This window comes from Zea mays, chromosome 5 (assembly GCF_902167145.1).
Source record: "Zea mays cultivar B73 chromosome 5, Zm-B73-REFERENCE-NAM-5.0, whole genome shotgun sequence".
NCBI lineage: Eukaryota > Viridiplantae > Streptophyta > Magnoliopsida > Poales > Poaceae > Zea > Zea mays.
The window spans coordinates 68,794,642-68,817,569 of record NC_050100.1 but is presented as its reverse complement, the minus strand read 5'-3'; the positions used below and the strand labels follow the sequence as shown (position 1 = coordinate 68,817,569).

General features: G+C 44.4%; 4 protein-coding genes and 1 long non-coding RNA gene across 5 annotated transcripts; 4 read left to right on the top strand and 1 right to left on the bottom strand.

Moving 5' to 3' along the window:
- The first annotated feature begins 2,322 nt into the window (after positions 1-2,322).
- Positions 2,323-3,542, top strand: LOC103626507 (uncharacterized). The gene is made up of 3 exons (XR_002261958.2): positions 2,323-2,426; positions 3,240-3,397; positions 3,476-3,542. It is a non-coding gene; the product is annotated as an uncharacterized lncRNA (long non-coding RNA).
- A 7,712-nt stretch (positions 3,543-11,254) lies between these two features.
- On the top strand, positions 11,255-13,365 carry LOC100285722 (uncharacterized). Its single transcript, NM_001158613.2, has 4 exons — positions 11,255-11,614; positions 11,687-11,806; positions 11,968-12,024; positions 13,078-13,365. The coding sequence occupies exons 1-4, from the start codon at positions 11,456-11,458 to the stop codon at positions 13,138-13,140; spliced, it is 399 nt and encodes a 132-aa protein (NP_001152085.1). The 5' UTR covers positions 11,255-11,455; the 3' UTR covers positions 13,141-13,365.
- LOC103628261 (AP2-like ethylene-responsive transcription factor CRL5) lies at positions 13,212-14,862 on the top strand. The gene is made up of 2 exons (XM_020538007.1): positions 13,212-13,331; positions 14,252-14,862. The coding sequence occupies exons 1-2, from the start codon at positions 13,212-13,214 to the stop codon at positions 14,783-14,785; spliced, it is 654 nt and encodes a 217-aa protein (XP_020393596.1). The 3' UTR covers positions 14,786-14,862.
- A 1,243-nt stretch (positions 14,863-16,105) lies between these two features.
- On the bottom strand, positions 16,106-19,044 carry LOC100272874 (ankyrin-3). The gene is made up of 3 exons (NM_001147327.1): positions 18,396-19,044; positions 17,141-17,315; positions 16,106-16,621 (listed from the first exon to the last, which is right to left on the bottom strand). Exons 1-3 carry the CDS (start codon positions 18,507-18,509, stop codon positions 16,410-16,412), a joined length of 501 nt encoding a protein of 166 aa, NP_001140799.1. The 5' UTR covers positions 18,510-19,044; the 3' UTR covers positions 16,106-16,409.
- Positions 19,045-19,287: 243 nt separating this feature from the next.
- On the top strand, positions 19,288-22,154 carry LOC100281473 (uncharacterized). Its single transcript, NM_001196170.2, has 8 exons — positions 19,288-19,921; positions 20,031-20,557; positions 20,686-20,736; positions 20,822-20,929; positions 21,174-21,269; positions 21,354-21,455; positions 21,535-21,594; positions 21,703-22,154. The coding sequence occupies exons 1-8, from the start codon at positions 19,396-19,398 to the stop codon at positions 21,766-21,768; spliced, it is 1,536 nt and encodes a 511-aa protein (NP_001183099.1). The 5' UTR covers positions 19,288-19,395; the 3' UTR covers positions 21,769-22,154.
- The last annotated feature ends 774 nt before the right edge of the window (positions 22,155-22,928 follow it).

Here is a 22,928-nt window from a genome sequence, read left to right as displayed (position 1 = left end):
ACTCAGCACGGGCGGTTGCCATGGCCAGTCAAGCGCTCCTTTCTCTCCTCGTCTCTCTGTCTGTTAGTGTGGGGGCCAAAAATAACTTGATGCTATTCTATTTTTAACTCGAAAAAAGTACTCATTTTTAAACACAAATACCAACGCCAAAAATAGCCGAGCAGATTTTAAAATTAACAAAGTTACTAACTTACTACATACATACATCTTTGTTATCAACGGTAAATAATATGGTGAGGATTATTGAAGACGCATACTTTGTTTGAATGAAAACATCTCACCCACATCCTCACTTATCTTTATCTTCTCTCGATTAGATTTTATTACTTTCTGGATGAGATTTTTGTTTGTTTTGCCTCTAGCTAGAGCTAAGGTCATTCTCTCTTGCACAATTTGTTAGTGCTATCTCTCTAGTGTTGAAATTGTAGTGACACTAGGTTTGCATGGTTTGGTCGTCTTTTTTTTTTGTCTTTTCTCGTCTATTGCACACGTACACACAAAAACAGGACACTATTTCGTGTGTCTCATCCATCTTCTTATGTTCAATTCTGATCAAAACATTCAAAAGCAGAAGTAAAATATCTAGAAGAGCGAGACATGAAACTAAGGCCATGTTTGTTTCGGATTATAATTTCTCCAGATTATATAATTCAGCGCAAATAATCCAACAGTTAAACAAACACATAGATTATGGGTTCAGGTTATATAATCTAAAGCCCAGATTATGATAATCTCATAATCTTCTCAAGAGTAACTTATTTGAGATTATTTTTGGTAAAAGACCCACTACCCATGATTATGTAAATAGAAATTACAATATATGTCATCTTATTTCCTCACCTCATATAAACAAACAAGAATAATGTTGTCTGTATGAATAATCTACATTTGTATAATCTAGACTATCAAACACCTACATATAAATTATAATCTATCTAGGTTATAATCTAGAATATATAATTTAGATTACAATCCAGATTATATCTATACTACTCCCTCCGTTTCTTTTTATTAGTCGCTGGATAGTACAAAATTGCACTATCCAGCGACTAATAAAAAGAAACGGAGGGAGTACCTATTAAGGCTCTAAGGGGTAGGCTGCCTCCCCTGGTTCTGCCTTCAGCCAATCTGCACCGTCCACTCGCTTCCGTAAATCTACACCGTCCGCCCGCCCACCCCACGTTCGTCCCCCCGCCTCCCACTCCCCCACCCCACGTGAGCCGCCGCCGCCCTGCCTCCCCCTTCAGTACGCCGCTCTCCCGCGGATCGTTCACCTCCACTCCATTCCGAGGATCTCATCAGCACGCTCTCCGGCGTGGCGGCGGCCCTTCCTCCGAGACCAGGAGCTCGCCGCCGGAGTCATCCCCTTCCCCAATCCCCGCGTCGCGTCTCCCATCAATGTCGCACCTTCACCGTGCCCCGCCCGCATCTGCCCGTGTCGCCAGAGCCCCCTCCCCCACCCCCCATGGCGCTCGCCGCAACAGGCGCCCCCCGCGCAGACATCGTGAGCGGGTCGCCCAACAAAGCCCTGCCGCCCTCACCCGCCTCGAACCCTAAAACTCCTCAACCGCCAACGCTGTCGTGCTCTACTTCCGGCGAGACGGCCTGCCTCGGCACCCCCGCCCCTCCTCCCCGGATCCGGTGCCCCTGGTCATCGTGCGGTCTCCACCCCCGACAGGCACCAGGCGTTGCTCCACCCCGCCCCAACCCTAAAACTCCTCCCAGCCGCCGCCCCAACCCTAAAACTCCTCCCAGCCAATGCCTCACGCACGAGGGAGAAGACTGGATCCGCAGCACGATGGCGATGGGTGATAGGTTGCGTGCCATGGATCTGTACGAGATCCTCCTCTTCGCGACACGGCTGGCTCGTAGGGCGACGACATCTCAATCTATCGTGTGGCCAGGTTACTGATTTTACATAATGCTCCTACCATATGGAGTGGTTTGTTTGGTTAAAGGTTTACATAATGCCACCAATGGGAAGCTACTGAAATGTTTTTTTGGCAGAGAGCTTAGATGATGATTTGATATGTTCATGTGTAAGCAGAGGCGGAAACCTCATTGGAGTTGTAGATGGTTAAGTTTGGAATTAATATTCTTTATGGTACCAGGAAATTTTTGGCGAGTGAAATCTTGACCAGAGTCATCGGATAGGACGGGGATGATTAGGTTGGTTGAGCATGAGCTGGTGAAAGCCGGTACCATTTGTATAGTGTGATGAAATCTTTGTAGACATTTTGCTTGTGTAATAATAATACTTGTTCGCGCAGCGAAGGACAAACAAATGTATGCTGACTTGTGACGTCCTGTTCATTGCAATTTCAGTGTAGGATGAGAAGAAACCTGAAGATGCACCACAGTCTGAGGTTGAGAAGGACAAGGAGGGCGCGGAGAATGAAGAAGAAGAAAAGGAACCTGAGGATAAGGTATATTTCTGGTTTGTACTAAGATGCTCTTGCTACCATATTCCGCGTTGCAATGTGTATGGTTGTAGTATGCCTAGCACATTATGTAAGGGTGATGGTAGCACCCTTTAACTTGCCTAGCACGTCTTGTGATTTTGGGTACTGTGACACTTACAATGTTCTTAACATTTGTTTATATATATGGAAAAATGTGTAGTAGATTGGTGGAAATATTTTGTGATTCTTTTAGTTTCATTCATGTCAATCCTTGCTCGGTAGTATAGTTATTTATTCTAGAACCTTTTGCTTTAAAATCAGTGCTGTTGTGCCACAGTGCCAACATGGGGCGCTTCTTGGTGATTGCATTATTTTTGTATTTAGAGTCTCTTCTGCTTTTCGATCCATTACTTTTTGCTCTTCTCTGCCGAATGCAATGGCCATATATTAGAGTGTATGCTTTCACGTCAGTTTTCCAGTTATGCGAGATTCATGTTGTATCTCAGATATTGTACTAGCACCTAACTTTGACTATGGTGAGCCATTGATTCGCTGTTTTCAATGTTTCTGGATATGACCAACTGTAGCACACACAAAAGAAATGGATTGTTGATATTCATTTTCACTCATACCAGTTCATGATTTGATGCATCAGATGTGATGTGATGCCACTTAATATTGAATGAACTGTTTTTGTTGCACAATTGATATATCTAGAGAAAAAATGATGCTTTGATCAATCCAGAACCTGCATACTTGCTGGAATTAAGTTGGGATGTTTTTTTGCATCAAAATAAAGTAGTCTGTGGAATGATGTTTGCTCCGACCATGACGCAGGAGATGACTCTGGAGGAATATGAAAAGGTACTGGAGGAAAAACGAAAAGCTTTACTCTCCCTTAAGGCTGAGTAGAGAAAAGTTGAAATTGACAAGGAGTACAGGCCATGCAACAACTGCCAGTTAAAAAGGATGGCGATGAAGTGTTTATCAAGCTGGTACGCTACGTGTGTGCATACTGCTCTTTCCTCTCTTTTTTACCCCTGTTGGTCAAAGCCGGTTTTGAACGATTGTAGGGCTCTGACAAGGACTTGAAAAAGAAAGAAAGTGCTGAAAGAGAAGAACGGGGCAACAAGGTATATATATCTGATATTTTTCACCTGCTTCAGTCTGATATAAGTTTGCAAGTCACATAGTCTGAAGTTAACAACACAAAGCAAATTAATGTCTTCGTGTAATTTAACAAAGAAAGATGGAATATAGTTATCAGATACAGTGGCACACTGGCGCTAAAGCTTCATCCATTTTCCTTGTCCCAACCAAAAGGTAATTACAAAAGAAAATATGTATCAATTAGATTGAAGTAAACAGGGTCCAATACCACCATACAACTAAAGGTTGAGATCAACGTACTGTAGTAACTGGAGACCTTTGCTGAATGAAAGCCAGCTTATGAGATGTAGATTCATAAGCTGCCAAGAGGAAGAGAGAGAGGTGGTCAGACTGACTCGATGTATGTTTATAACTTAAGGTGTGTGTAGATTAAACGAAAAATACTAAGGGCCATCGTACTCCAACTGAAACTCAGTAGGTTACTCCATCAGACATCTTGTGCGCATAACAGAACTGTTTGCAGCGCCAGCAGAGCGCTAACGATTTTTATCGAGCAGTTGGTGCTCAGGAAATAAAGAGACTAACAGAAGGAACGCAAGCAGCAACGCTGAAACAGCATGGAATAGCACAGAGTGACAACAAGGATCGAGCACCCAACCTTCGAGAGCGAGTGCGAGGTCGCCGACGTCGTCAGGGCCGAAGGCGTCGTTGCCGGCGCAGGGCAGCACGGAGGGCTCGTCGAGGTAGGCCACCCGCCTCGCCCGCGACGAGGATATGAGAAGGTCGACGGCGAGCTGCCCCATGTTGCCAATCGACAGCGCTGGCTGTGTCCGGGTGATCGGAAGACCAAACATAATCGTAGGGCATCGGTTAAAACAAACCAACTGTCAGTTAAAAAGGATGGCGATGAAGTGTTTATCAAGCTGGTACGCTACGTGTGTGCATACTGCTCTTTCCTCTCTTTTTTACCCATGTTGGTCACAGCCGGTTTTGAACGATTGTAGGGCTCTGACAAGGACTTGAAAAAGAAAGAAAGTGCTGAAAGAGAAGAACAGGGCAAGAAGGTATATATCTGATATTTTTCACCTGCTTCAGTCTGATATAATCAGAGTCACTGTTGTTTCCCTGACCGTCATGTCTGTTTTATGTTTTCCTTCCTCTCTCAAGTCCCTGTGCATTTTGCAGAAGATACTTCTAGGTTTAATACTATAAATTAAATGACTGCGCATAATATGAAAAAACAGAAGTTCTTTAAACTATCTTCCCAATAATGGAGTATACGCTAGGTTGTTCACTGTTTGTTGTGGCTGCCAGTTACTCCCTCTGTTTGTAAGCCAGTTTAATTTTGGTACGTTGTCTAAATAACCATGCTTTATATTCCTAGGTACACAAGTGGTCTTTTTGTGGATTCTATTGTTGATTGAGTTGCAACATCAGTTGTAGGCTTGCCTCGGATCTGTTACTATTCAAAGGAGAAATTGGTGAGCCTTATGATTAGCTCTTCTTAATTTATTCTATATCGATGTGTTCTCTCTAAATTTTCGAAATTAGTAATTTGAAGGCGTGTTGCCATGGATGTAATTTTTAGTTCTTTTGTCTATCAGATATCTAGAGTGGTTCTGCTTATTCAATAGCAGCGCATAGTACCTTTAAATAATGTTGTTCATTTTTTAGTAAAAAGGATGGGGAAGTTGAGATTAATGATGTCTGATTTGCACATCCTTCTCGCACTTCTCATATGATAGTACTATGCATATGACATGTCTATTTACCAAATTTGATATTTTCGTTATATATCTCTACTACTTATTAAGGCTGCAAGGGTAGTCTGCCTCCTTTTGGTTCTGCCTTCCGATAATCTCTACTGTCCGTGTTCGCTGCCCACCTCCGCGTGCACCTCGCACCCTCTGAGCGTCCACCACGCGAACAACCCTACCTGTTGTCTCTCGTTACTCCCTTTGCAGCCGCCGCAGCACCGCCTCCCCACACGCGAGCCGTAGCCGCTCCTCCGTCCGCCGCGCGTGGGTCGTAGCCCCCCTAAGGGTTCGTTCGCAACCAGACGCCGCTGCCACCACCTCCAGGTTCGTCAGCCGGATGGCGACCCTTGCTGATGGCTCCCTGAGGCGTTCAGGAATCCATGCGGCTTGGCTCGGCGGCGACCAAGCCTGATGGTCAGCCGACGCGTGGGGTTCTCAACCTGCATTGCCTAATGCTGTCATGCCGAGGTGCATGGGGATTTGGGACCATGGTGAGCAGAGGTGAATTTCCCTCCAATCGCTTAGTTCTGTGCAACTCTTTGGTTATTAAGAATTGGGGAACTTGTTTTGGACGTGGGGGATGACTTTGCAGCGGCACTCAAGGCCCTTCCTTTTTCTCAAATCTCAACTCATTTCCTCCTCTTCTAGCTTATCATCTGGGAGGCGAAGGGGTGACTTGTCGAAGAGCATTTTATGTCAAAGATGCCCTGCTTTACTCACAGAGATAGAAATTATTGAAGACAGAGATAGACCACCATACAACCACCTTCGATGGACGCGGGGGATAACTTTGCTTGACAATGGCTTAGGTTTATACCAAATAGGCATCTTGGGTTCTTTCTTGGTTTTGCTGAAAACAAGGTGTGTAATTACTTTAAATGCCAAGTGCTGGCTCAATAGTTGAACGGGAACACTATTGCCTTGGCTTAAACATATTAATTTAACATGAATTACCATATGAATACCCTGGAAATATTAGTTTAAATTACATTACTTGAGCTGTTTGTAGTATTTATGTAGATTATATTATTACAACATGAGGGCAGGATTAAGGTCCTTTCAATGAATTGCAGGCCCAACTCTTATTGGTATTCATCCATATGCAGGCTTAAAGTTCTACTTATACGTGTTTAGTTACTTTAAATGCAAGTGCTGGTTTAATAGTTGAACATAAACACTATTGTCTGGGTTTAACATATTAATTTAACATGAGTTAACATATGAATATCTTGAAAATTTTAGTTTAAATTACATTACTTAGATGTTTGTAGTATTTATTTAGATTATATTATTACAACATGATGGTAGGATTAAAGATCCTTTAAATGAATTGCAGGCCCAACTCTTATTGGTATTCTTCTATATGCTGGCTTAAAGTTCTACATATATGAAGATCTGAAATCTTAAGTTCCATAGGATTAACAAGGATTCTGTTATATTGAAGCTCTCTTGCGGAGCTTTAGCCGCTGGTCTATTTGGACAAACCCTCACTTATCCAGTAGATGTTGGTCGGAGACAAATGCATGTGCAATTCTTGTATTCCATGCACTGATAATCTATTAAATTTTATTTTGATTATGATTCCTGTTTGTTCACCACTCATAAGACTTTGTCCCTTCAGGTTCAAAGCAAGCAGTCTCAAAATCAAGTGATGGCTTCCGTGTAAGAGGGACTTTTCAGGGTCTCTTGCTCATCATTTAGCATGCTTGTTATATTTTGAGTCGAAACACGTGATCTCCAAGAACCAGGTCTGTCTCTACCTTACCTGCATTTAGCATGCTTGTTATATTTTGACAGAAATAATGGACGAATCAGTGCTAAAAAGAATAAAGGGCTACATTTACAAGGTAGTGAATGTTTGCCATCACCATAATTGTTTCTTTATATTCTTGTTCCCTTTCAGTTTGTTCACTGTCAGATTTGATTATTTGCTTTAGTTTATTCTGTTGTTGTTTTCATAATCGGATTTTTTCTGTTTCTGTCAGTAGGCATGATTTAGTCCTTAGTCTCTGTAAGTTAGCGAGGCTAGCTTAACTGTTGCTTGATTTTACTGCCTTGCTGATTTAGTCATCAGATGTTTGAATACTGACCTTCAAGGGGAATGCTCCAAACCTTGTAAGTACCCTTTATAACAATATATCCCTGCTTCCTCTAATTTTCTTTCCAAAACTCAGTGCTCAATCTGTGTGTATTTATTTGAACACACAATTGAGCAAACCACTTATGTTTAATGCTCATTCAGATATAAGAAGTGTTTGTTATCCTTTTTTTGCAAGTAATACAAGTGAAAGAATAATGTTACCACACTTGGTTCGATGTTTGACAATACTGGGATGCAAATTTTGGCAATCCAGTGTCCGGACCATAAATTCTAAGTAACAACTGGTGTTAATCGGATTGACCTCTCCACATTCACATTACATGTCCCAAGTGTGGTAACATGCTGCATAACTGTTGAGATCATTAGCATTTTAGATGTTGAATTCCTTGCTTGCAAGGAGTGTCACGAATACTGAGACTGTTCTCGCACATGCTGAATCGTATCACATTCCTATTCCACTGTCTATTTCAACCCTTCTATTTTTGTTTCCTGGTAGTGTTGTTGTCATAGTAATAGTGTAAATATCTCTTGCTTTGTGTATCAGTGTAAATATCTCCCGCTAACAAATCCTGAATGCAACACACATTTAGGCCAAAATTCTTAAACTGCTTCAGGCCAAAAATCAGCCCTGAGGAGAAATAATCGGAGGATTTGTGATGAGGTGCCTTACCGATCCGTTCCCGTAAAAAAACATTAGCCATGAGTGCAACCAAAGCTATATATATGTCTGGTCTGGTGTGATCTTTTGCTCACTATCCAAACAATCCTAATAAATTATTACATTCTTGAATTCATCACTCATATATAACACTAACTTGGCATCTGCCATTCCAGTATCATCATCATCATCTAATAACAATATGTCGAGTTATAGTCAAAACAGTTAGCTACAATTATTTATGGCATTTTGCAGCCAGTGGTTGCCGGCTAATCCGGCCGGTCACAAACAACCAAGTAGAGCTGCCTCGTACTTCATCTCGCCTGGCTATTTTTAGTAGCATGGTACTGACCGCTGAAGCAGGCAGATCTGGATCTGTCATGGCTGGCCGCTAAAGAAAGGTTGTTTACAAGGCAGCAGAGGCGATGGCTCTTTGTCTTTGTGCAATGGTGACTGGTGCGAGGTGTCTGGTTTGGTTGCGCACAAGAACCACGCCAACAGAAGTTGCCTGCACTGCATGCACACCATGACACCAATGGCCTCTCATGACTTTTTGATGGACCCTCCATTGTCTCTGCAAGGAAGCTGGAGTGCGACCTGGGCCTTTTGTCTAGATGCAAGAAGGGCTCGTGATAGCTCATTTCGTTCTAGGCTTTGGCTCATGGCGCCTGCTATTCCAAGGATGCCATACATGGACCGCTAGCTAGATTTGAGGTTAAAGAACTCTGGTGTTGTTCTAGCCTGTAGACATCATCGCTGATCAAAGATCTTACAATTTGTTTCAGAGTGAAGTTGTGAGTAAAAAGTGGCGCAATATATAAAATGCCCTATTGATTGGGGGTGACCAATTCATGTCAATGCTAATGGAGAGTTGGAGACTAATATCCAACATCTCCTCTTACAGATAACTTTGAGACAAATGGAAGCTAACCGACAAATCGACTAAGTAAAGTAATTATTATGCCCTTCTGATCCACAGTGGTGTTCTGAAATTTATTTTCTGCAAGCACCACCAGCATGCAGACTCTTGCTTGAAGCAGATCAGCCTGGGTCTGCACTATGCAGAATCAAAGCCAGACTTCTCGCCGATTGGCTCTGCTCTGCTATATAGTGGAGTAACTGTGGTCAAAATGAGGCCATGACCCAATCTTTCGCGCCATAAAGAAAAGAGACGCCTTGCTTGACCTGTGGGTTGCCAGCGTCGAGAGTTCCACCCAATAGGATAGATAGGATGGGGAAGAAGCCGTGGTCCCATCCATCCGATTGGCGCCCATAAAAAGAGGTGCTTGTGCTTGGAGATTTCCATCGCACCTGCTTCTCGGGGACCCGTAACCATCGAGCGTCACAAGAACTGTAACAAAATCCATATGGATTGGAGAAGATTGGGTGGTTTTCAATCCATAGCAAGTCAAAATTCTTCATAATTTTTTTCAATTCCTTCCAATTCATAAGACATAGAAATATGGTAGGGCTGTTCGCTTCTGATTTCATTGTGTTTTTTCTTCAGGAGTTTGGGGATCAAGGAGAGGACTCCATTATCTTGTCACCGTGGCTGAAGGAGATTAGTACTCCTGACCGCCCTGCTGCCCTCCGTTTCCTAGGTACACGCAACTGTCATACACGTGCTTTGCTTAAGCATTTGAAGCATTTTGATTCCTATTATTATCTGTTGTGTTTTGTCATTTGTTCGTGTGTAGGGGAGAAGTATAATAACCTCATAGAGAGGTACAAGAAGCAGGTAGTCAAGTGTTCCTAGGAGTGTGAACCAAGATATAATGGCCTGAAGAAGAAGTACACAGACGAGTGTGCAGAGAGGCGACGTCTGTATAATGAGCTTATTGAGCTAAGAGGTAACATTAGGGTGTTCTGCAGATGCAGACCTCTGAGCTCTGATGAGGTCAACCATGGGTGTTTATCTGTTGTTGAGATTGACCCATCACACGAGACTGAGCTGCAGTTTGTCCGAGTGAAAAAGAAAGGAAGCCCTTTAAGTTCGATCACGTTTCTGGGCCAGAGGATGACCAAGGTATATTTGACTGAAACTGAATGGTTCTTAAAAATGTCATTACGGTTAATATAGTTTGCCTTATGTCAATTTTCTGTTTGTTTTGTCATGGGTTCTGTTTTCGTAATTTTGAGTATGGGAAGGTGTTCAATTTGCTATTGGAACATTAGCAACTTCTGTGAACTGCAAAACAGTATCTCAAAGGTTCTTAATTTAGTTGTTATAATTCTTGTTGTGTATTAGAAGGGAGCTTAGACTAGAAGGTCCTTTTACATGTATATGTTTTCTTTGTTCTTACCAGAATTTGTGTCCTGTTCTCGTTGTGTCACCAGGTTCTCGTGGTGAGGGTGGTATCCTTAGAAATAGTGAAGGTATGTATTCTTGCTAGGTGCCTATTTTTTTCTTCCTCTGTTTGGAACTTATCTTTTGATCTGATTACTACAGGGCCATTGAAGGACCACATTTATTTGCATCAAAACCATCTGCCGCCTGAGGTACTCAAAGAAAGGCTCCCTGGTATTTCTGAAACTGCTGCTATTTTTGCTGGTGTTGACGTCACCAAGGAGCCCATTCCAGTTTTGCCTACTGTGCACTACAATATGGGTGGTATCCCAACGAACTACCATAAGGAGGTTTGTATTGAGCATGTAGTAAACAAATATGGGTCAAAACCCGTGTATTGTAATAGAAATATATTCTGCTATTCTGCATAACAGGTAGTGGATATCAAGGGTGATAATCCAGATGCTGTTATCCCTGGTCTAATGGCTGCTGGTGAAGTAGCCTGTGCAGCACCGCGTTGGTGGATGATCGATCGTCCAGTTGTATGTGACTAAAACGCCATGCCTTGTGCATTAGAGAAGATACAGAATCGCCATGCCCTGTATAGGACAGTGAGCCAAATTCTTGTTCATTTTGCACTATGATACAGATTGATTCATTAGGCCCTAGGTTAGAGGTTGTGACTGATGAGTTGGGAAGAGATTACTTGATTGGTGGTGTACAATTCTTGGACAGGATACAGGTTTCAGTTTTTGGTCCATTAGTTCAGGAATTGTTTCATTTACATGTATATTCAGTACACTCGTATAATGGAAACAGGTAAATCTCTATCTCATTCTTTGATTATCGTGTTATTATACGGTTCCGTTGCAACGCACGGGCACTCACCTAGTAATCTATAAGCTGAAACAGTCGTGCCCTTAATCGAGTGGGCTGAAACTCCAACAATAGAGAATCGGTCCAGCCCAAGACTAAACAAAGCAAACTTGAGTTGTTTGGAGGCGGAGGGAGCAGAGAAATCCCCCAACCAAACCAAACCCTCGCCGTGCCGCCGCCTCCGACTCCTGCTCCGTCCGAGCCTACCACCACAGGGCAAGGGCTTCATCCAGCCGCGTGCGAGCCTGACCGCCCAGTTAGACGATGAGCCGCAGCCTCGGTATCCCGGTGAAGCTGCTGCATGAGGCGGCGGGCCACGTCGTCACGGTCGAGCTCAAGACCGGCGAGGTCTACCGCGGCTCCATGGTCGAGTGCGAGGACAACTGGAACTGCCAGCTCGAAAACATCACCTTCACGGCAAAGGTTGGTTTGGTTTGCCTCGTCTCTCAATAATCTCAGTCGAATAATGTTCAACCAATGGATTGATAATTCCAGGACGGCAAGGTGTCGCAGCTGGAGCACGTCTTCATCAGGGGGAGCAGGGTCAGGTTCATGATTATACCCGACATGCTCAAGAACGCCCCAATGTTCAAGCGCCTTGAGGCCAGGATTAGGGTTGGCACTCTTACACCTGCTCTTCCCTTCTTGTTCACATCACCACTCTAGTTTCTTCAATACTAGAAGTATTTATTTGGGACGCCGTTGCTCCAATTTCTTTCTCATCTAAAGAAATACCAGCACATGGTTAATTGCTACCATGGTTCATCTTCCTGCAGGGTAAAGGCTCAGCTGTTGGTGTCGGCCGAGGCCGCGCGGTCGCCATGCGGGCTAGGGTAATCAGCTCTTGCTTTCTTTCCACAAGCACCACTTGTTAATCTTGAAGGATTTTATTCATTCAGTGAATCCATAAATTTTGGATTTACAAGATTCTTAGCTCCTGTGAATAAATCTTCAACTGCTTTGTAGATGTAGTACGTGATGCTGGATGCAGTCCAGCACATGCAACATTATCCAAATTCTAGTTCTGGGCATGCTTTTACTAAAGTCACAGAACATCGTAGAGCAATTCTTCATATCCAGGCATGCCTTTGACAGTGTTGTTCAATCCCTGTTGCCGCAATTCTCACACGTCACTATTTGCATGATCATTTGAACCAAGGCGAGCAGCTTGAGGCATCTCTTAGCTAGACTGTTCGTGTTCCTTACTTATTGCTTCTGCACATATTAGAATGTCTTTCTCCTGTAGTTGATCTCGTGTTAAATCTGAGACACGGTGTTTCTACCATTGAATGTTCTCCTTGCTTACCGCCCTCTCTTCAAGATAGGTAATAGTCTACTTCCTCTTGAGCTTGTGAATTTACACTAGAAACGAAAAGAGTATCTTGTGTTCAAAGTCGCCTTCTCTGTTTCAACTGTTTGATCTTGAAATCTTCCTGTCCAGAAAATGTGTGAGTGCAGCATGAAATTTAGAACAAATGTATTTACACAGTCTAGTTTATTTTGCACAAGAAAGCAAGAAAGAACATGAACTGTTCTGGCTTTGATCAAAACAAGGCATGTATCTCAGTTCATATGTCTTGCCTACCAATCAGCACCTTCACATATGGGAATTTGAACACACGGGAAATTTGGAAATGTGAAGCATCTTTGTATTTGCATGGATCTGATATATGCCTGCACACATTTGGATCTTTTCATTTGTGTGCACTTAGACCAACTCCAGCAGTTTATTTATATCCATACCCATATGGGGTGGGATGGGTAGATTGACTTTCCATAGAATTATGGGTAACCCAACGCGTCGTCCAGCAGTTTACCCAAACGGATACCCATATGCTGGCCGCTATACATATATGTTCTAACCTTCTCCCTGCCACTTGATGTAGGCTGCTGCTGGTCGTGGCGGTGGTCCTGTTGGACGAGGTGGTGCACCCCCTGTGAGGAGGTAGATCTGTCGCGCTATGTGGCAAATCAAGCTTTTGCCCTAGTTGCAAAAACTTTGCTTGAGCAGCGATGCTATATGGTTGTTAAGGGTAGCTTATCAGCAGCAGTTCATGTTTACAGCATAGATGCAGGACTTTGTGTAACTTTGCACGAGAAGACTGTGGACAGTTTCGACGATGCTATATTGCTATTGAGGGTCTGATTTGGATAATACTCCCTCCGTCCCAAAATATTCCAAAATATGCTCTTGATTTTTATGTCTATGTTTAAATAAACGATAATGAATCTAGACACACATATAAAATAAATACATTAATAAACGAATTGTTTTTCTCACCAGCTTTTTTGAGAATTTGGCTGTAGAAAGAATCTAAGATCCTGTTTGGTTTAGCTCTTTTCTTACCTGAGTGTGGGAAGAATCTAGCTGTGGAGAGAATCTGACTATCGTTGGGATTACATGCAAATGAAGATAGGATTTAGAAATTGATGAATTCATACTATTATTACAATCACTCCACAAATTATGTGTTTATGATGATTTGGATGGTTTTTAACAAATCGATTTTTATAGAAGTTGGCCGAAAAGCTGAGTGTTTGATAGTCTGCAGCAGTTTTGGTGGCTAAGAGCTGTAAAAAGCTGAAATAAACAGGCATAAATATTGTGAGGATTATATGCGGAGGAAGATTAAGTGGTCTAAAGGGTTTAGTATCTAGAAATCTATGGATTCCGACTATCGTGAGGACTCGATCAATTCTATGTTCATGTTGATTTTAAACGATTTTTACCAAAACGATTTTAGTTAAGTGAGCTGAAAAGCTTAACATTTATCTGCAATAGCTTTTGATGGCTATAAGCTGAAAAAAACCCAAACAAAGGGGCCATAGTATGCTGTTGCTGCTTCATATGCTTCGCTTTTTCAGAACAAAAACAACATAAGAATATATCTGCTCAGATGTTATTAAAATCTTAGGACCAAAATCACATGTAATTCGAAGTAGCAGATTGCAGATCAAGTGCAATAGCAGATCTTTAAAGCCGGTTCAAAACGGAAGCAACGAGGCTATCCACGTCATCAGAAAATTGAGAATCGTTCGATTTCCAATGGACGCTTCTAGTGCGCCCACAACAGTATCATTGGCGACAACCCCGACATCACGCGCTACGACGCCGACAGGATCATGGCCAGCAGCATGCTGCTGCTGCCCGACCTCACGCGCCGCAGGAAGGACGACGACCCCGACAGCGGCGTCATGGCCACGGCTGCCCTGGTGCAGCAGGCTGCTGCCGCCGCGGCGCCGCCGCCACCGCCGAGGGACGGAAGCCAGCACCAGCACCACCACGACGTGCTCTCCGGCGAGGCCTGCTTCTCCGTGCTGCACGACCTGGTGGCCACCGCCGCGGACGGCGGCCACCACAGCCACGCGGCGCAACACGTTCCCGTGTCCAGCGCATCGTCGTCGCTGCTCACCAGCATCGGCAACGGCAACTACCACAAGGGCTGCCCCGACCGCGGCCTGTCCATGCTCTTCTCCAAGCCGCCGCCGGCACACGCCGCCAAGCTGGTCAGCCCGCTCGGCTCTTGGGCGTCCACGGCGGCGTCGGCCAGGGCCGCCGTCTCCATCGCGCACATGCCCGTGTTCAACGCCTGACAGGCCGTATCAGTCGATCGATCCACGATCGAGTCACATGTCCATCTCTCTCTCGACTCGTTGTTGGACTTCTTCAGATCTCAGTTAGTTAATTTAAGGGATTAGGGTTCTTGGAAGGCAGCAAGTTAATTAGGTAATAGCCATCAGAGATATTGGTTAGTGATGCTAGTAGGCGATATGATAGAAGGGCGGGAGTGCGCAGCGCGACCTCTGCTGTTTCCTCCTTCTCCGGCTCCGTCGTCGAGGACTGGCGACTGCGACGTGGCCGAAGGAGGGGTTTTGTAAAATGGGGCCGGAGATTGTTGCGCGTCTCCTCCAAAATATATCCACAACTAATCCACTACTATTGCTAAGTTATAGCTTCTCACTCATTTACTATATTACAAAGCTGGTTCAAAACGGCTGCTTTGGTGAGATCCACGTCGCCTTTAAAATTGCAGCCATTAGATTGTTCTCCAACGGCCACCGCACAACACGACATTTGGCGTAGCCTGGTTGCTTCTAGAGGATGGCAGGATCCGAAACCTGTAACCCTCCGCGTCATCTGAACCCTAGGGCCACGGCCCGCCACCAGTAGCTCGCTCGGCTCCAGATCCCACGCCACACCACATAGCATGGCAGAAGACACAGCGTAGCAGGGTCCGGACGTCCACCAGAGGGTGGTGGGGATGGGGCCGGCCCGCGCGCGCTCTCCATGCTACTGTTTGTTCATATATATGTTTTTAATCACTGTTAGACTTGGTAACTTTTGGACATTTTTACCTTTATAAATTCATATTAAGACATCTTATTGTATCCAATTTCTTATCTCAGATATCTTGTTCTCCCCACAATTTTAGGTTCTACATGAGTGGAGAAATCATATAGCTCATCAGGAAGATGAGGGTAGGAAGATGAGGGTACTGGTTAGTGGTTGTATACTACCAAATAAGGCTTTAATCGCGATAGGTGTTGTTTTTTTTCTTTATATCCTGTTATAATGGTGCAAAATTGGATCTACAACTTTGCTAGCTCCACCCCCAAAAATAAAGCAGATACCTACAGATGTTGGACATTGGAAAAGAATTGTAAAATCAAAATATCCATATGTTGAGAACAATGTTGTCGTAATCGCTTACCTTACACTGTTCATACTGCAATTGATTATTCTTATGCCTTCAAAGGAGTAGCTGAAGAACTAAAGAAGGAACGGTTAGGACATGTTTGTTAGGATGAATTTATGTTGAGTTCATTCCACTCTTTGAAATCTTAAGAAATGTGCTAAGTCTAGCACCATTGCTTGCTTAAGCTCTTGGTGCACGTTACTTTAATGCTAAATTTGATCTGATACTCATGTCTCAATAATGACTACTCTGCATATATGCATGTTCACGATACAATATCAAGTTATACATGCTTATAACAAGATTTTACACCACAGAACGGCATGCGCGCATGTGCGCGCTATACACTAGTGTATGATTATTATTCAACAAATCACTCGTCGTATATTACAGGTACCACTCAACAATTATTCTAAAGTCACAGAACAGAACATCTCCATCATCCAGACATCAAGCAAATGTACTCAATGACTTGACTTAACTTCATCGTTCTCAAGCTGCATGCACCTGCTGCTTTCTCTCTAGTTATCCGAGCTCAACGAAGTTTCGCCAGGCGAATCGCTTTCATCCTGCATGCGCTTCATCTCATACGCCCATTCTAACCCAGAGCAGTAATGGAGGGGGGGATTGAACCTATGGTCATTCATCTCAGGAGGAAGGAATGCTCCATTCTCAATCAGGAATCTCACAGCCTTCTTGTTCCTTTCCTTGGCAGCAATGTGTAGAGGAGTCCCTGTGCTCAACCAAGAAAAGAGCCAATCAGACTCCCAGGATAAAAATAACAGGTCCACTCATATCGTTATTCTGTATAAGCATGTTTTGCGCCCACTATTGCTAGAGAAGTAGAGGCATATATATGATTTAATCAAGAAATAGTTTCTACCATACAAAAACTGACACGTATGTCCTTAGGCATGAACTGAAACCATGTTAAATCATTAGGATGCAACTTCGGTTGAAACTGAATGAATTTGAGGCCCAGAATAACCAGGGAGGCATCACTACTGCATATACTTGTCCACAAGAATGTAACATCCAGGTCTCGGTGGAGGGGGATTGCAATTCCGCCGATAATAGATGGAAGGACAACTACGCGGATTCATAGTCATTGCATAGCACAGACAGCATATGGTGGAATGATATGTTCATGAAGCAGCATCAACTCCAACAGGAAACAAGATTAATGACACCGAAATGTGCATACTCAAAACCTTTGCTCTCTAGCAATGGGTCAGAGGAAGTGTGAACTTACAGCCGCATGCCCCTTTTGTTCGAGCATCAATATTGGCACCACGCTCCAGTAGTTCATCCATGATTTTAACATGCCCACCCTGAGCAGCCAGATGGAGTGGGGTAGCACCAGGACATTTTGGTCCCCATGCAGGTGCATTCACATCCATCCCCCCCTCATCCAGGAGACGTCGGACCTAGGCAGAGAGAGAGAGAAAACCATATTTATTATCTAATTAGATAGGTGAGTAAGCAAAAACATTTGGCACTAGGCACCGTCGCACCAACAGGCAACAAGAGAAATAGAAAGACACCATTACTAATGAAGGTTAATATATATCCAGGGATGAGTATCATTGTAAAGGCCTAGGATGAATACCATTCTAAAGGACTAAAAACAGTGGTATTTCTTCCCAAATGTGTCTATAACAATTGCCAAATGAGTCAACGCAGTATATTTATTGCTAGTGGAAGCACATGAAATCAAGGAATAAGAAAAAGGGAAATAGTTATGTACAGCCAGTCACAGATGAAGATTGGAACAATATTTGATGAAAAACTAGAATTGAGAACCAGCTAATTCAGAACGATTCGAGATAGTAGAATTTTGAACATGGTCATATGGGCTTAAGATGGGCACAGAATTTTGATATATAATTATAAAGGTGACGGCCAACAAAACTAATTATACATCTAGAAGTAGTTGTTTGTTTGGATTGCTCTGCTTAGCTTCAGGGTGGTGACAAAAAGGATTCCTGAAATACTGGTTGCCTTGACCTGAGTGCAATTTTATGTATTTAGTGTTATTTTGTGTGTGATGCATGCACACAATCCATGTGAACCAACACGTGCTGGAATCTGTATATGGTATCTGACGATATGGATAGAAACGGTTACACTCTATTTCCATCGTATATTACACATAATAAGAACTAGTTTGGGAACTCCATTTTTCCAAGGGATTCCTATTTTCCTAAGGAACAATGAACTAATTTCTCTTAGGAAAATAGAAATCCCTTGGAAAAATGGGATTCCCAAACTAGCCCTAAGTTGGACATTTGCTGGCCACCTTTGGCAATATTTTATATACCAGATCATCAATCAATACAATGGCGGGCTCCTTTTCCCCCTTCAAACGTTTTGGTAAATTGTATGGGTTCACAATCTAATCTAGTTTATGGGTTCACAATCTAATCTAGTTTGGTATAGCATGCAATGTATCATCAATCATTAAGAGAAATACAAAGGTAGAGAGGTTATGTATGAATGATGGTTACCTCCTTGAGGTCTCCCTTGCGAGCAGCAACATGGAGCGGGTTCCAGCCACGGTCGTCCGCGTCGTGGCAGCTCCGAAGGCGGCTCATGCTGAGCGACCTGCGCACCTGCACCATGGTATTTTGGTATCCTTGGCGGCTCCTCGAGCAGCAGGACAGGGGAGGATCTCGAGACTCAGATCCAAAGCAACGGAACAATGAAACGAACGGGAGTAAAATAGCGGGGATCGGTTCCGATGGAGGAAGCGGCCGGGGGCGGAGGCGGAAGCACTCAGAGATCGGAATCGGAGAAAGAGGGATAGGAGGAAACGGCTAGCGGGAGTAGTTGCCCATGCCGAAGGGAGCCAAGGGATTCAAGCCGGGTCCGAGGGCGCGGAGGTTCTTGTGGAGCATCGGCGAGGAAGACGGCGGCGTCGATGAGCGGCACGGGGCGTAAACCATAGTATGGAGGCACGTGCTGTCTGGTCTGGTGGTGGTGCCGGTGTATTTGTTCCCTTCTCGTTCCCTACTCCAATCGAATCGGAATTCGACCGCCAGGCAGTCTAGAGGAAGTCGGAATTGGGGATCATTGCTAGCCTATCCCGCCGCCGATCTGCGTCTGCCTGGTGGTGGTGGTGGGAGCGAGAGCCGAGAGGGAAGAGGCAAACCCTAGAATTTATTATTTAGGAAGAAGAACAACAAATCAGAATCCAATTCCCATCCTTCTTATTTTTGTTTTCTGAGACAAACTTCTATTTGTGGATGGATAGACAGAATTGCCCCCGAGCGGCCAAAACGGAAACGACCCGAGCCGACCAAGCCAGGGTTCGTCGGGTGCCCGTGCTGCTCAGATGACGCAAGAGGTAGCCCATGGACTAGGAAATGGAGGCCCATGAAGGGCCCACCTAGATTTCATTCCGCTACGGTTGCGACGGACGATGATTCCCACTCCATTTTGTTGCGGTGCAGAATCCCACCCGCCGGCAAAAACCCTCTTCTCCTTCTTCTCTCCGCCGCCGCCGCCATGGCCGCCGCCGTCGCACGCTCCCGCGCCGCCGCGGCGTGGGTCCGCCTCCTTTCCTTGCGTCCGCATAGCCTCGCGGGTTCCACCGCACTCCCACGCCACGGCCATCACCTAGGCTCGCGGATCACGCCGCCGCGCCGCCACCTGGCATTCTCCGCCTCATCCGGGGACGCCAGGCCCCACCAGAAGTTCCAGAGCGAGTGGGTCGTGCACGAGCTGCTCGCTGAGGTCGAGCGCGAGCGCCAGCGGGAGCGACAGGACCGCCGCGCAAAGGACGGCAAAGACCAGGAGGAAGAGCCGGAGGAAGACGAAGAGGACTACATGGGCGTCAAGCCGCTCATTGAGAAGCTCGAGCGACGCAAGACCAAGGATATGGCCGCCGGCGAAGGCTTCTGGGAGCCCACCGACTCCGACAGCGACGAGGACGACGAGCGCTACACGCCCGATGCCATCAAGCAGCGCGTCGACGAGTTCGAGCGCAAGTGCAAGCGCCATGAGGAGTTCCTGCAATCATTCGCAGAGGCCGGTAATGAACCTACTTACCAGCCTCATCTCATCCCGTCCTCCATCCATTTCCGCCTCGTTTATTCCTTCAACAATTCTCTGTCTTTTGCTGCCATGGCCAAATGTGACAGACACCCTAGACGAGGCTCACAAATGGATGACCAAAATCAACAACTTTGAGGAGCGCCATCTCAAGCTGCCACTGGAGTACAGGGTCATCGGCGACATGATGAACCGTCTCAAGGATGCCACGGGGAAAGAGCGCTTCGTTCTCCTTCAGAAGCTCAACCGAGCCGTCAGGATCATGGAAATCAAGGAAGCCTACGACCCCAGTAACCCTGCAAACTTTGGGATCATCCAGCACCAGCAGGTTGGTTCTCCTGAGGATGTCGTGCTCAATGCCGGCTTTGATAAGGAGAAGCAGATGATCCAAGGGGCAGAACTTGAGGATGTCGACGAGGAATTCAATGATGTGAAGGAGAGGGATGATATTCTCATAGATAAACTCGATGCTATTGAAAAGAAGATTGAGGGGAAGCTAGAACTGTTGGATCATACCTTCGGTAAGAAAGGCAGAGCTTTGGAGGAGGAAATCAAGGATTTGGTGGAGGAACGCAATTCCCTGTCCGAGAAGAGCAGGAGACCTATGTACAGAAAAGTAAGTAGAATCATCAATTGAAAATAGTCCAATCAGCCTAGCAATCTTTTGATTGGATATATCTTCCATCGATGTCTTTCATGTTGCTTTATGTGCTAACATGGATATCATCATGACACACCTTACAGGGTTTTGATGTGAAAGTTATCGATGTTAACAGGACATGCAAAGTCACAAAGGTTATCGTTCTTTGTTTGAGTGACTTCAACTGATAATTAGTCTTTTCGCCAACTCTGTTGCCTAATTTTACATCTTGTTTATCAGGGAGGCCAAATAGCAAAATTCACAGCGCTATTGGCCACTGGAAATTACAATGGTGTTGTTGGCTTCGCTAAGGCTAAAGGCCCAACAGCCAAGATTGCAATACAGAGAGTATGGATGATTTACCTTTCCAAACAAATTACTAAACTCGTTCATGGTGCCATTTAAGGCAGTAGCATTGTGTGTGTGTGTGTGTAGAATCGTTGATCTCAGAAATATGTGATAGTTACCTGGGATCTCTCATGTATGCTAGATGGTTGAGCAACTGGTTTCATGCTTCATTCGGAATTAGCTGAGTCAACTGAGGCATCTAGGTCTGACAGGAAGTGTCTTTTTTAATTATTCTTTTCACCAGGCGTATGAGAAATGCTTCCAGAATCTCCACTACATGGAGCGATACGAGGATCACACAATCGCTCATGCTATCCAGGCCAAATATGAGAAAACAAAGGTGAACACATGGAAATACCGAATTTCTCTTATATTTGTCAATCCTGCTGTGGTAACTCTGGTGGACCTGATTGTGTATCTTAAGATATATCTCTGGCCTGGGCCAATGAGGAGTGGAATGTCTGCTGCTGGTAGGACTGTTGAGACTGTGCTGTACTTGGCTGGTTTCAGCAATGTCAAGACAAAGGTGTGATTCTTGAGTCCCAGCTATCACTATCAGTCCTTTTTCAAAATTGTGATTTCCTTTCTATTTTTTTCTTCTGCAGATTATCGGATCAAGGAACCCACTTAATGTGATTAAAGCTCTCTTCATAGCTTTGAATGCTGTATGTGCCCATTTCTTGCTCAAAATCTGCCCAATTCAATCTCCTCATCCTTGATATTTATTTGTTTATAGATCATCTTCTCAAATTTTTCAATCATTTTGCTTCCAGATTGAAACCCCGAAGGATGTCCAACAGAAGTTTGGGCGTACTGTCGTCGAGTCATATTTATTGTGATCATCATGATTGTTTGGAGGACACAGAGGCGAGCGGAGCCTGTATAGGTTTTGCCATGAGAAGACCAAAGAGGCAAATGCCAGGTCCAACCAACGTGAGCCCTCTTTGTTTTGGACTTTTGGTGGTGATGTTGACCAGACCATTGATGTTGAAGTGGCAAGAATGTCAGTGTCAACAGTAATCGGATAAATAGATGGTATTTCCCTGACCCTTTGTTTGTAGAACTTGAATGAACCTGGGGACAGAAACACATTTGAGGGTTCTTGTATAAATCAAGGTCAAGATCAGAATTGCCTCGTCGTGCCTTTGTTTTGTTACCATAGCTTCTTCTCCCTACATACTGTTGTTTGGATGATAAATTTAATTGAATATTAATTTCTCCTGAACTGGTTGGACAGGTGAGAAAGTAGTAGGACGGGTTATTCATCCCAGAATGCTACAGCTGTATTGTCTTGTTAATTGTGGCATTTACATACCATCCGTTTGGTTTATTGGCACCACATCTACATACAAGTATAAGTAGATACAAATTAGATAAATGAACACGACGATTTGTTTATCGAGGTTTGGTTTTAAAGAACCTAGTCCTCGTTGAGGAGACCCCAAAGGTCAGGTCTATTCCAACCCTTTCCCTCTCTTAATCGGTCACACAGACCGTTCGAGTGCTTCTTCTTAATCACTTGGGTCACTAAGACCCCGCAAGGATCACCATACATTTAGGTGTCTCTTGCTAGCTTTACAAAGCACTTAGAAGAATTAGAATGAGAAGTAGAAAGCAATCCAAGCAACAAGAGCAACAAAGAGAAACTTTAAATACCCTCTCTCAAGTCACTAAGTAATTGAGTTGAGTTTGAGACTTCGAGAGGATTTGATCTTTTAATTGTGTCTTGGAGTGTAGACTATTTTGCTCTTGTCTTGAATGTGGAGTTCAGAAAACTTGAATTGCTTGGATGGTGGTGGTTGGAGAGTATTTATAACTCCAATCACTATTCTAGTCGTTGTCGTCGATGGCACACCGGACATGGCACTGTTCATTATCCGGTGCGTGCCACGTCAGCTGCTCGTTGGGGTTTGGAGAGGTTGACCGTTGAAGTCCTTTGTCCTTTTGCGGCATCGGATAGTCCGGTGACACACCGGACAGTCCGGTGCGTTCTGACTTC